General features: G+C 37.2%; 1 protein-coding gene across 1 annotated transcript in view; it reads left to right on the top strand.

The window, feature by feature from the left end:
* Window positions 1–13,882, top strand: part of LOC121316132 (WD repeat containing planar cell polarity effector) — a 94,414-nt gene that overhangs the window by 57,851 nt on the left and 22,681 nt on the right. Inside the window, exons 10-13 of the mRNA XM_041250935.1 lie at window positions 1,683–2,292; window positions 6,470–6,658; window positions 9,072–9,195; window positions 12,983–13,046. Of these exons, the coding sequence (XP_041106869.1) occupies window positions 1,683–2,292; window positions 6,470–6,658; window positions 9,072–9,195; window positions 12,983–13,046 (987 nt within the window). The remainder of the gene's footprint in view (window positions 1–1,682; window positions 2,293–6,469; window positions 6,659–9,071; window positions 9,196–12,982; window positions 13,047–13,882) is intronic.

The raw sequence follows: 13,882 nt of genomic DNA on the forward strand, positions 1-13,882 counted from the left end.
AAAAAAAATTCCAAATTATTCAGGCATTTAACATTTTTAATGATTTGTTGTTTCCCAAACTTAATAATCTAACTAACTAAAATAAATTAAATAACATTATCCAATGTTACCATATATCACATAACTCAGGTTTTTTAAATAGACACAGATGTTTGGCCTGTGTCTGCTTAATTACATTTGAAAAGGCTTGTTTCCAAATGGGTCCCATCAGTTGGTTTAGTTAGGTATCAGACAAAAGCACTTTGTTTGAAGTAAAGTTCTGTATCTGCTCTACAGTATTAATTATGACTGCTTCAGTTGTTTCATGGTAAGTAAGGTATCAAAGTGTAAAGCCTGGGACAGGCAGGTGCGGCGCGGTGGCACCACTGGGCATTTAGCAATACTGCTAGGATGCACCTGGGCACGCATGAGCAGTATGCACTACGCGACTGACTTTTCTTACAATATTGTAGAAAAATTGAATGGTACAGTAGAATAGTTGTCAGTACCACACCCTAGGTTACGTACTGAAATATAATTTACATGTATAGCCAAATGTTTTGCATCACCTAGAGTGTTAGGCTGTAGACATTAATAAGAAGAATAAAATAAAAAAAACTGTTATGTATCAGTGGTAACGATACACGCGGAAAAATACCTCTACTGCGTGTCACACCTGTCTGTCCCAGGCTTTAGATTGAATTCTGTTACTGCTTAGCGACAGCATGAAAATACATAAGCTCAATAACTGATATTAGGATTATACCCGCTGCAACATGGTTTCCAAAATGATCCCAAAATATAAAGTTATTATCCTGACCGATCCCTGCAGTAGTATGTTATACACGAAGGGTATTTTCATAACCAAGGATTCATTTTGCTAATGTGTGTAATAAAATAAGGTATAGTAGAACCCCCATTATCCAAACTGCCCTCTCTTTTTCAAACTGCAAGAGTGTTTTCCACCCCCAAAAATGTGTGTGTCCCCGAAGCAGTAGGGATACTAGTGTAACTTTCTGGTGTGTTTTCATTCAAATTACATTTTCTTTTTGTTTTTTTTACTGACCCCTTACCTTTTTATGATGTTTACAACCACTGCGAGTGGTTCTTATTGCTATTACATAAATAGGGTTTTTTAATTTTGTAGTAATTGTGTTAAGGGGCTTTTAGCTGAGTTCTGGTGCTCTTTGTCAGTTATAGTTGCCTGCCTTAGAGATAACGGCAGGGTAGAGAAAATGTTATGATGTTGCTAGTGAGTTTGAGCAATCACTAAGAGCCCATAGACCCTGGGTACCAATCCCAGCTCAGCCTCTGACTCGCTCCGTGACCCCGATTAAGCCACTTGACCTGCCTGTGCCTCGATCTTCTCAAGTGGAAAATTCAGTCAAAGCAGAGCCCTGCTGTGAACAAGGGCTTGGATCTCAGTTGGACAATCTCAGTTAATAATTAAAAAAAAAAAAAATAGATAAGTAGTTGGCAAGTCATTGAAACCAGTAAACAGGACAGTACTTCACTAGATTGTGAGCATTTATTTGAGTTCATGGTGTATTAGCTGTCTCTAGTGTAATATGTCACATGCTGTAAATTAAAAGTTGCAATGTTTAGTAATTCCACATAATCTGAAGTGTTTTTGTTAAAAATAATATCCTGAAGTTGATGAGTCGCTAAGGTCCAGGCCCATACCTTGTTTTGTTTTTTCCAAGGTATTAAACTGCATTCGTACCGAATGGGATCCGCTTGATGCCACGTTCAGCATTAACCAACCTTATCAGGTCAACATAGTTGAACACTCCATCAACGCAGACAAGGAGCTGATGGCAGACAGCTGCATATACGAGTGTACCCGCAACAGAATTCAACACGTGGCCGTCACCAGCATCCCACTGAGGTCCAGGGCTATCGCCTGTAGCCGGGACACAGCCGAAAGTAAGCTGGTCCTGGGCTGCCAAGACTCTTCTCTGGTTCTGTACGATGCTCATCGGCGGGTAACCCTGCTAGCCCAGGCGGAGGTGCTGCCCTCTTTGATCGAATGGCATCCTGACGGGGGCATGTTGGTGGTTGGCAGCAGCCAAGGCGAGCTCCAGTGTTTTGACACTGCCCTCTCGCCCATGAAGCTACAGCTGCTGGCAGAAGATCTCACACCCAAAACGTCCCTGCAGTTTGGCAAACACTTTGATGTCTCCAGCAGCCTGGTTCAGGCACAGTGGGCGGCCGCCCGGGCCTTCCCTCACAGCAGCGACAGCCTGGATGTTCACGACCTGCTGTTTCTCAGGTTTGACAAAGGACCAATCGCTGTGCTTCGATTTAAACTGGGTAAGGTGGTGGCTTCTTAACAATTTCAAGTGAGCTGGATAATTGGAGTTAACTACTTAATCTTGAATTTAATGTATTTTTTTTTTTACTTGACACCAAAGAACTTGACCCAAATGAATCCTGTTTTTGCATTCATAATGTGTCTATTTTAGAGTCAGTGCTGATTGTTTTAAAGTGGATTCTTTATAGTCAAACCAGCTTGTAGCATCAACTCAAGTGACCATCTAAAAGATGTTATTTGAGACAGGTTGTCCTCCTATACAGAAACTCTTTAATATCCTATTATTATTATTATTATTATTATTATTATTATTATTATTATTATTATTCAAATTCATTACAGTTTTAATTATAAGTTAATGTTGATGAATTCAAGTAAAAAAGGTCTGTAATATGTTTATATCCCTTTATATCCACTGGGGAAAAAAAGAGTAGCAATGTAAACTAATGTTATTTCTGTTACACTAACAATACATTATTAACAGAGATCAGAGTTTAAATTATTATTTTTATCTGTTTGGAACAGGAGATGGCAGGGAGCCTGTCTGTGTACTGTTTTTGCCACGTGCACTTATCTCATTTGGACGTGCACTTGACCATGCCCGAAGCGTTTGTTCATTGAGGGTGGATTTAGAATCACAGGTCTCATTAGCCTAACAGAGTGTCAGTTGAAAATAGCAGAGATGCATATAGAGTTGCACAGACAAGTCCTTAAAGTAATGGCTATTGGAAAGAAGGCTACCTTTTATTTATTAATTACTTTATTGGAATATTCACCTATTAGTCTATGTATTTATTTACTCAAGTTCTTACACTTTTTGTTTTTTAATCAGTGCAATCTTAACTAACCATTTTGGACCTTCACTTGCTTCTAATGTTTTGTTGGTCCACTGTTGTGTGAAAGTTGTGTGATTGATTTGATTTAGCTCTAGACAGGCTCTTTGGGGAGAGATTGTATCTACAGCTCAGTTCATTTGGTCCTAACATTAGCTGAGGCTCTTTTGAGATTTTAGTGCTTGACTGCTAATTGCCAGCTTGTCATTTTAATTGGACTGCCTCCTCATTTCTTAAATCAATTAGGCAATAAGTTGCCTGTCACCTTATTCTCCAAAGTGGGCAACTTGGAAGCTTACCACCTGCAAGAGGTCATTTGTCCGGTTGGAAATCTATTGATGTTGGCAATCAACATTCTTAACCTTTTTGAAAGTGTTGGTATTATTCATTGCGAAACTAACTAACTAACTAGAACAATCAGTGCTGTATTTCTAGTGCAGTTCAGTACCTGATGTGTGTCAGACTAATTGTTGTTTGTGCAATTGACTAGTTTTAGCCACCTCTGTTCTTATCCTGAGCTAACAAGGTTAAGCCCTGTATTGATTGGTCACTTCTTGTTACTTAGGGTGATTGAATCTCCCCAGGCTCAGTCATCTGCTAAATAAATAACTTTCTTATGACTGATCTAGTTGTTAGCGGTCTGTAGTGATGAAGCATGCATGTTGATTAGCAGTTGTAGGCTTTGAGCTAACTTATTGTTTGTCTTTTTTGCATTGGTGTCATGGAAACAGTTACCTGTTGACACCTTCCTAATTAGATACAGAACATATGCTACTATTATAAAGTACAATGTAGCATGAAATGCCTTTGCCCAATTTATGAATACTCCTCAAAAATGTCTCATAATGTGAGAAAAAAAACAAGAAAACATCTGCCATCAATTTTCTGTATTGAATTAAAAAAGACACTCCAAATGGAGCTGTTTTTGAAAGGGGTGACATGACCAAGATTTTAAAAAGGCACTTTATTTGATCTCATACGCATATTATAGACAAATTCTTAAAGCCCTTATATTTTCCTTTTCTACTTTTTTTCACTTTCAGCAAAGCCATTTGTTTTGCCACAGCGCCATACGTCACGTGTGCTACATGTAATAGCGCCTCACCTGCTTCGTGCTTATTTAGATGATGTTGGGTCAGGTGGGATCTTGTTTTCTGTAACACGAGACTTTAGAACAGGTGGTTTGAGTGTTGTTGTAGAACTTTGACAGTGAATGGACTTCATGGGAGTCAAAGTCTGGAAACAGAACGTTTAACAGCAAAGTAATAAGAGACATGAGAATGTTGTCATGCTGAAGACAGTTGGCTAAAGACTTGGACATTACTCCTTTCAGACAAACAGTGGTGCTGTATTTTAAATCTGTTACATTGTGTATAGTGTTCCGCATTTCCGGTTTATTCCGAATTTTACCGAAAAATTTCAGCATTTTTTTTTAACTGAACGTCGTTTTTTTTCTGATTTGTATCCAATTTTTTTTGTCTACTGTTCATATTTTTCCAGTACTATTTTCTAGGGAAAACACAATATTTTGATTAAATGCTGTTTTATTTTGACTCAGGAACGCACTGATGGAAATGTCCAGTGTGATTTTTGATGCGTCTCCCAATGGCCTGCACCATCCAGTTCTGTCAATTTTCTTTTTTCTTTTTATGATTTCAAAGTGAATAAACCTGTTTTGTTTTGTGCTGATGTCATGTTCATACCTTCTGCAGATACTGTTTCCATCAGCACAGTGATTGTCCAAACGTTCGCAAAGTATCATCTAACTTGAGAAAATGTGGCCTCGAATTGCAGACACATGCCAGGGACATTAAACTTAATCAGAAACCAGAACTGTTGCGCATCATATTCCACATGTAAAGTGTGTACACTGAGATTTTTTTGCCCCGATTTTTACTGATGTTTCAATTAAAAACAGTTTTATTTTTTATTTTTATTTTTACCGATTTGAACCCTATTTTAATATATGTAAAATAAACTCCAAAAAGTTACCGGGATTTTTTTTTTTAAAGATAAACCAAAAACGCGGAACACTAATTGTGTATAATATGTCATATGTTGGAGAGGTCTTATACCCAGTTAGGCCAGAGACATTTCTAAATATATGGCCCAATGGGGCAGATGTGGCAAAAATATACATTTTCTCAAAAATAGAGGATGCACCTTCCAGGGCAGGCTTGAGACATGGTTGCGGGGCAGTTTGGGAAAGGACTCATTGCCATTACTTGTGCTTCTCGATCCCTATATCTGTTGATAATTAGAGAGAACTTCAGTCTACCAATTTAGGACATCAACCAGACAGCTGCTCAAATCTGACCTTTATATGGACAAGTTATTAAAGTTTTTTTGTGTGTATCTGTAACATGGACAACTGAAGCTTCCACAGTGAAGACCTCCACATTGCTGGCACACAGTCACACATTCATTGCATGCAAAGTTTACTTCCAAATGCGATAATTTTGAGCCTGTACTTTTCTAATGGAAACAGACATGCACTGACTGAATCCTTGAGGTTTATTTGACGGATATAAGGCTATAGTATTTGTATTTAAAATGTACAGTATCTTGTTTGAATGAATGCTTATACTATTGACCATGCCTGGCGCAAAGTAAAGAAAAAGTAAACAAACAAATAAATAAATGTGAGTCTACATACTGGAAAAAGGAAAAAAAGGTATTTTAAGGTAAAGTGGACCAGAGTACAGCATTTTTAGTGTTGTTTTAAATTTCCTATTTCTTTTGCAAAAATTGAAACCTGTAGAAATGTTGGCACTATTAACAAAACATTAGTAATTTTATGTTTTTACAAAGTCTGATTTTTGTTTGAAATTTGCAAAACTTTAGACTGTTTTTGGCTTATTTAACACCATATGAGTTTCATAAACATTTTAAAAACACGTTAACACATTCTTTTGGAAAATAAAATATTTTATTTAAAAGCATTCACTTACTCCAGTCTTTAATTAACTTCTGTTTTTGGCAAAGATAAAATTGCACATTTTACATTAATGATACAAAATTAAAGAAACATACAACTGAAGAGAGTTTATTATATTACTTATTGTAGTTGTTTGGTCTGAGTTTATTAAAGAGTGCAGTAAACGCTATGCTCTTTGTCTGTATAGCTATTTTTTTAAATTAAAAGCAATTTGGTATGAATGACACATTTCTTCTTATTTTTCTGACATAATTGAAGATGAATGACACACAAACTGTGCCTGTTAGTGGGGTGTACTCCAGTTTAAGCAGTCCTCCCAAAAGATGTTGAGTTCTGCCTAAATCCACCTTCATAAATCATAAAAGCAATTTCATTTAATTAATCAGAGTGATTTTTCTATGACAGGTGCCATAACAATGGGGCAGCTGGGGCCCACTGAGCTCGTCCACCAGTGTATTCGCTATGACCAGATTGATGAAGCTATTAACATCTTAAGTGGCATCAATTGGAATACAATGGGACCAGATTGCTACACATGCCTAAGTGCCACCGTTGATCATCTTCTCAGGCAAAAGTTAACAGCGGAGAGGGAAGGTGTGAATACTTCATTAATATTTTTCTTAAATCCTTCTTAATATGACCTTCTGTTAATTAAACGTTTTTTTTCCCCATAGGTCCACTTGCTTTAACATCCTTTAACTGTGCTGTACTTTATTCTGCTGGAAATTTTTGTCCATAAACTTATTTGATTACACTGTGTAACAAATTTTTTTTTTTTTTTGGTTCCTAGGTAGTAAGTGTTATTTTCTAATTGCTTATGCCTCAAAAGTATAGACCATGGCTATTATTCCCCACAAACTTTGCTTTTGTGACCAGGACAGTGATATTTTGAAATTTACCTATTTTCCAGAACATTCCAGATAGATTCAGTGCTGAGTAAACTTGGCGTAACTTCTAGAATATTCTAGAACTTTCCAGTAATATAAATAGTAGTATAAAAACAGGGGCTTTAAGCCCACCAGTTCAGTTTAGTTCCAGCTGCCTAAGTGGATACATATCTGCATTTTTCTGAGATGGCATCAAGAGGCTGCAATGGTGGCATTCCTGATGGGTCTCCATGGCGGTTTTACCAAGTTTCCCTGCTATCTTTGCCTTTGGGACAGCAGGGACACCAAGGCGCACTACCACAGGCGGGACTGGCCACAGCGGACCGAGTTCTCTGTGGGGAGGAACAACGTCAAGTGGGAGCCACTGGTGGACCCCCGGAAGGTGCTGATGTCACCACTGCACATCAAATTGGGCCTTATGAAACAATTTGTCAGAGCTCTATATAAGGAGTCAGCAGCCTTCAAGTACCTTCAAGACTTCTTCCCTAAGCTGTCTGAGGCAAAGGTCAAAGCCGGTGTCTTCGTCGGACCACAGATAAAGAAGATCCTGGAGTGCAATGAATTCCCCAAGAAGCTCACTAGTAAGGAGTAAGCGGCTTGGAACAGCTTTGTCGCAGTGGTTCAGGGCTTCCTGGGCAATCACAAGGCCCAAAACTGTGTGGAGCTGATTGAGACTCTGGTGAAGAACTACGGCACAATGGGCTGTAGGATGTCCCTCAGAGTCCATATCCTTGATGCTTATCTTGATAAATTCAAGGAGAACACGGAAGCGTACTCGGAGGAGCAAGGCGAGCGCTTCCACCAGGATATACTGGACTTTGAACGCCGCTACCAAGGACAGTATAACGAGAACATGATGGGAGACTACATTTGGGGGCTGATTCGTGAAAGTGATTTACAGTATAATCGCAAATCCCGAAAAACTACTCACTTCTAAATCTTTTGTAATCATTTTTGTATTACTTTAGTATAAATACATGTTAATTTGGATTCATATGTTGTTTTTTTCTGACTTTATGTGAACGAAAAGACAGTTTTCTCATTGGAAATAGGTAAATTTCAAAATATCACTGTCCTGGTCACAAAAGCAAAGTTTGTGAGGAATAATAGCCATTTTCTATACTTTTGAGGCATAAGTAATTTGGAAATAACACTTACTTCCCAGGAACAAAAATTGTGTTACATAGTGTTATTTTATGCCTTTACTACTCACTCTTTCTGTGGCTTGTTATGAGCTACTTTGTCCCATTGCTGTAGACCTGTGCGGTTCTGGTTCTTTTCTGTTTTAAACTGTTACAGCAACAACCACAACTTATATAGCAGCTCACTAATTCAGGAGGTCTTAAGCCACTGAACACAAAAAATAAAAAAATGTAGTCATGCAGCCTGCAGATCCATATTACTTGCTTGATTTGTGTAGCTCCTGGTTCCAGTGTGTGTTAGCCACTGCTCATATCAGACACATTAGTGTTCTAGTCCTTTTGTTGTCCAGTGCTCTTATGTTGTAGCCCATACTTAAATTCCTATGAGATGTCTTCGGTTTCTACTCTGTCTGCACTGAATCAGTGTATTATTTTGTAGTGTCTCTACAAGTACGTATGGTCTTACTGAGTGCTATAAATACTAAGTAGCGACAATAGCCATAAGTGGTTGACCAACAGTTATACTGTCCTATGGATGCGATAGGTTTTACAGTTAAAGACACAGTACGTTACAGTCAGTAGGTGGCATTGTGGTAAACATACACAGTATAGGAGATCTGTTTAATTGTTGTGAGTGGGGATAGCAACGGGTCAGAGAAAATAGTTTTCTTAACGTAGGAATTTTTTAAGCAGTCAAAACTGTGCAGTTGTATTAAATCCAGATTTAAAAAAACAACAAAAAAAAAAAGCTGAGCATTATTTTGAAAGAAATCAATGAAACAGTGTATTATAAATAATGATTTTAAGAACAATACTGCAATATTTGGAATAATGGGTATTTCAGTATTCATGACCACTTGCTCAGACGCTGGTGGCTAAACCTCATAGTCTTTGGGATAAAAAAAGGGCCAGTGGTGTTGGTTTTGTTGTTCCAAAAATGAGGCCTTGTCACTTTATAAATGTACCAAATTTATGCAGCTCAGCTAGAAGCAGCCCTTGGGACATTTTATGCTCCAACAAGACCCCTCTCTGAAACAACAGTGCTTGAATATAGAGATCCCATCAGCAAATACGCACGCCGCTTTTTTCACCACCTTCTCAGGTAAGACACTGATTTCTTCTCTACTGTAAAAATGGGTTGTTACACTATTGTTCTTTACAAACATGTTCTGTGTTATTTGTAAAAATAAATCTTTAAAATAGGTATTAAATTGGTCATATGTTTTTTTTTTTTTTTAAGTAGCTCAATTCTAGTTTTAATAGAATACATTTTCCCTGTTGTTGTTCTATAGTTTTCTTGTTGCATCACTAAGTGTTTTTAAATCAGTTTATTTAATTTGTTCCTGGTTTAAATTTGTATCCAGATGGTAGTGGTTAAGGTGTACCTAAAATGTTAATCCAGGGGATAGCAGTCCTGAGGGGCAAAAAAATAAAATAAAATTGTAGCACAGCGCAGAAGGTATGGCAGAAAATCACATAATTAAAGAGTCTGTTATCAGGGTACCTAGCATGCAGAAATACTAAGAGGAACCCATGCATCCATCCTTTAAATTAACAGAATATAATACAGTATAATGCATTTAGTTCCGCAGTGAGAATATAGGTTTATTCATTCGTGGGGTCAGGGTGATGTATTAACAACAGGAGCATGATTTATACAGTCACCAAGACTCTGAGACTCAACCAATTTAAGTTGATTAGAGAACCATCTTAGATTCTTTTAGTACTTCTGTCTTTTTCAGTTCCTATGGTAACCATGCCCCTGTAGTTGTGGATGTTTACACTTAACATTATTATTTTCCAGAACCCATAAAACTTTACATTGACATTTGTTAAAACATATTTATTACAAATGCTTTGAATCTATATTGAGGCCACCTGATTTGTCACAGTACAGATCTGCTGAGCAATTGAAGGCTATATTTTAGAACTTCTTGTCCATTTTTAATGAAACCATACTTTTTTTTATGACATACTATTTTACTTGCGTTTGGATGTAGGTCATGTGGGAAATAGATATATGTTATTGGCATGCTTTGTTATACTTTGGATTTGAATGTTTGAACCGTTTTATTGGTTGTGTAATGTAGCCTGTAACTGTAAACCAAGATTAACACTGAAAAGGCAGTGATGACACAGAAGAGATGAAAAAATGTAATAATGTGACAGAAATCTATTATAGTGTAATGGGAATAGACAAAACACTATAAAGTAGTAGCTGAATTCCAATGGATTAGCTGTGATTCATTTCATTATGAATCTGGTAACAAACAAAAAAAAAATAGATGAATTTGAGGTCATTTAATGTAAAGTTTACTGATTTAAAAAATATATAGCAAACATTCATTTAAAAGAAAGAAAATTGAGTTATACATTTGACCTGTTACTATTACCATCAAGAAATGAAGATCATTGTGGTCTGGAAAGTAGTTACCATTACCTTGGGAACCAATGCTTGAGAAAAACAAAAACCTGAACTGATGAAAATAAGGAGTAAAAAAATTGAAAATAGAAAGAGAAAAAGAGAACTCCTCCAACAAATGTAAACAGAATTAATAAGTAAGGAAGCTTTTAAAAACCATGAACCAAATCAGTATAAGAATTACTTATCAAACTGTACAGTAAATCTGTAGTACAGTCCTGAATATCAAGATATATATTTTGTAAAGTGTAACACTGTTACAGTAGACCTACACCACTGTACCGGTACTGTATGTTATAAAGCAAAGCAATTCATCAGAACATACAATACACTTGATGAGGATTCTGTGATGAATCTGTAAATTATAATTGGCTTTTCATATCATTGCTATGCTAATGATGCCCAGATCTTTCTCTCCTTTCCCCCCTCTGGCTCACATCTCCGGTATCTCTACCTGTATCTCGGCCATGTCCTCCTGGATCCACTTGCATCATCTTAAACTCAATCTCTCCAAATCAGACTTCCCTTTCTTCCCCCCTCTTCCTCCCTCACCGCTGCTCTCTCTATCTCTGTTTCTCTTGAATCCACCACCCTCTCTCCCTCCTTATCCGCCAAGAACCTCGGTGTCACCCTCGACCCCTCCCTCTCCTATTCTCAGCACATCTCCATCTCCACTCCACGCTCCTGTACCTTTTTCTTCGAAAACATATGTAGAATTCACCCCTTCCACACCGACTACTGCAGCGCCTAGTTCTGGCTCTGGTATTGTCCCGCCTTGACTACTGCAACTCCCTCCTGGCCGGACTTCCTGCTTCCGCTATCTATCTGATTCCTCCTAGATAAGGGCGTCTACCAAGAAATAAATAAATAAATAAATAATAATAATAATAATATTGTAATTCACAGAACAATAAGCATTGTTTTATTATTAAGACCTGTAAACATGAACAGAGCTTAAAAGTAATTCTGGTTGATAGTAATATGTAAATGTAGATTTATGTACTGAATTTAGATACATCTTTATCTTATAAAGGTATTACAGTAAATAATAAGTGTTTTTAAAAACAAAACTTAGTCTTTCCGTCATTGCTAACTAGGTCACAGGAGGTCAGTCCTGCTAATCCTTCTATAAGAAAAGCAGAGTATTTGAAGCCACCGTGTTCTGACCTAGTATTTACCTTACATATTTGAGCAATCAAAGCAGATCCAGTACAGTACAGGTTTTGTTTTGAAATAAGTACTGTAGATTTGAATAAAAAGGCCCACTGAACATCAGTACTTTTATTAAATGTTTATTGAGCTATGTTATGTGTTTATTTTTAATTAGTGTACCATTTGCAGCAACTGCACATTTCGCTTCTTTTGTCTCGCTCCCGTGGAAGAGACAAAACGAAAGGCTTCTCCTTATCACAGCCCTGCATTCTTCACAGCGTAAACATAAAATGGAATTGTTTTTGTTTCATGTGAGTTTTCGCTGTTAATCTGCATTGTCTGGTGTCTTGGCACATACTTTGCAATGTTGAGTTTGTGATGTTGTTTTTTTGTTTTTTGTCAATTGATGTGTTTTGTTTATACCTTGTCCTGTGGGCGGTCTGTGCTGTTCTGTATGTGCTCAACAAATGGGTCTTGAAAATGCAAGGTCACAATAAGCATTCCTCATGTACTGAAGTACCGTAATAGTCATCTACATACCTGTCTGTATTGGGAATCATTATCTCAAAGAAGTCAAAAAGAGAAGTTGCTAAGGAAAGGTTCTTCCCCCTTCTGATAGGATCAATGTTGCAAAAATTGCTAGATGGGCTGGCACCAGCTAAGGAGCTATTATTATAGTAAAACTGAGGCAATGACAGTGTTTCAAAAACAACTTCTATTGTAGAGTTGTTTCAGGTGATTCAAGTGTATTCATAGACCAGAACAAATAAATAAATAAAGTTGTACTATATGTCAGGGGTGTCATGATAGCTTACCGTACTCTAGTAATTAAATGCTGAAGCACATGGAACAGTCCATGTAGTGTCTGTACATTAAGAACATAGTGGTCTGTCTTCTGTATGTTTCGTCTTATTTGAAGTGCTGGTTTTGTGATCAGATCTGGTAATTCACAACGGTGTCAACACAACTTTACTTCTTACCCTTCGTAGTTTAACATAGTCTTAAAACTGGAGGTACCAGGTTTGGTAACGGGAAGAAATGTCTATCAGACAAAAAAGTGTCCTGTGTTAAGAAGGTAAGAATGAAAATATCAGCAGTATTAACCCGGCTCTGTGAATCAGGCTTATTGCCTTTGGATTCTAGTGATGTTAACTAAATATATGACCTGATGTTGGTCATTTGAGTTTAATGAACACAGCATGTACAGTTTCTAACAGTACAATATGCAAGTAGTACTCAAACTAGAACAAGCTCACATAGTTAAAGAGAGCATTTCAACTTGTCTAAAATTAAGATGTTCTTCCAATTCTGCCAGGTACCAGCGATTCGAGAAAGCTTTTCTGCTTGCAGTTGACATCGGAGCTCGTGACTTGTTTATGGTGAGTCCTTTCTTCCCTGTGTTCTTTTGGGTTGTTGCATATCATATTACATAATGCCTTAGATTCAGGAGAGGACTTGTACAGATTTTAATACTGGAGGTGCCAAATTAGTGCTGAGCCACCACTTATTCAAGGGTACAAAGCCAGGATTAGTGGAGACGAGCCACAAATTGACAGTGCTGCTAAAACTACTTAGATTTTTTTAAGTATGGCTGTCCTCATATGTATGCAATTGGCAAGTAACACCCGTAAAGTGTGAAATAAAATAAATAAAAGCAGCTGATAGTGTTAGACCCTATAATTGCTTATGTGCATGAATTCATCTACTTATGTTATCTTGCGTCTGAAAAAGTCACATAAAAATTATTATTTTGGACACAAATATTTAAAGGGAAGCTTTATAGTGTCAGTGTTTTACTAATATTTAAATGCTTGCCTGTTGTATAATATCCTGATGTTTGAGTTCTGTTTGATTCTCTATGGTTGTATTAGCTTTGATAATTATTTGCCTTGCTGACTAACTATTCCTGTAAAAATGGCTGTATAAATTGTGTGGAAGGCCGTTGAGGAAGGATATTAGTGTTGCGCTGTGCACTGAAGCCCACGGGTGAAGCACTGTGCTCTTGAAGCCTCTGCAATTCTAATATGCTTCCTGATTCTCTTCTCTACACTTACACTTGAGTAGTCTTTCCAGGAGCATGTTTTGCTAGAATTTTTAATAAACGTGGTAAATCATGATCCAAGTGTCCACAAGAATAGGACATCACACAGAACTTAATAGGATATTTAACAGGTAATACTTTGTGAAACTGAGCCCAGTTGAGAGAGATATTTTT

This window comes from Polyodon spathula, chromosome 5 (genome assembly GCF_017654505.1).
Source record: "Polyodon spathula isolate WHYD16114869_AA chromosome 5, ASM1765450v1, whole genome shotgun sequence".
Lineage (NCBI taxonomy): Eukaryota > Metazoa > Chordata > Actinopteri > Acipenseriformes > Polyodontidae > Polyodon > Polyodon spathula.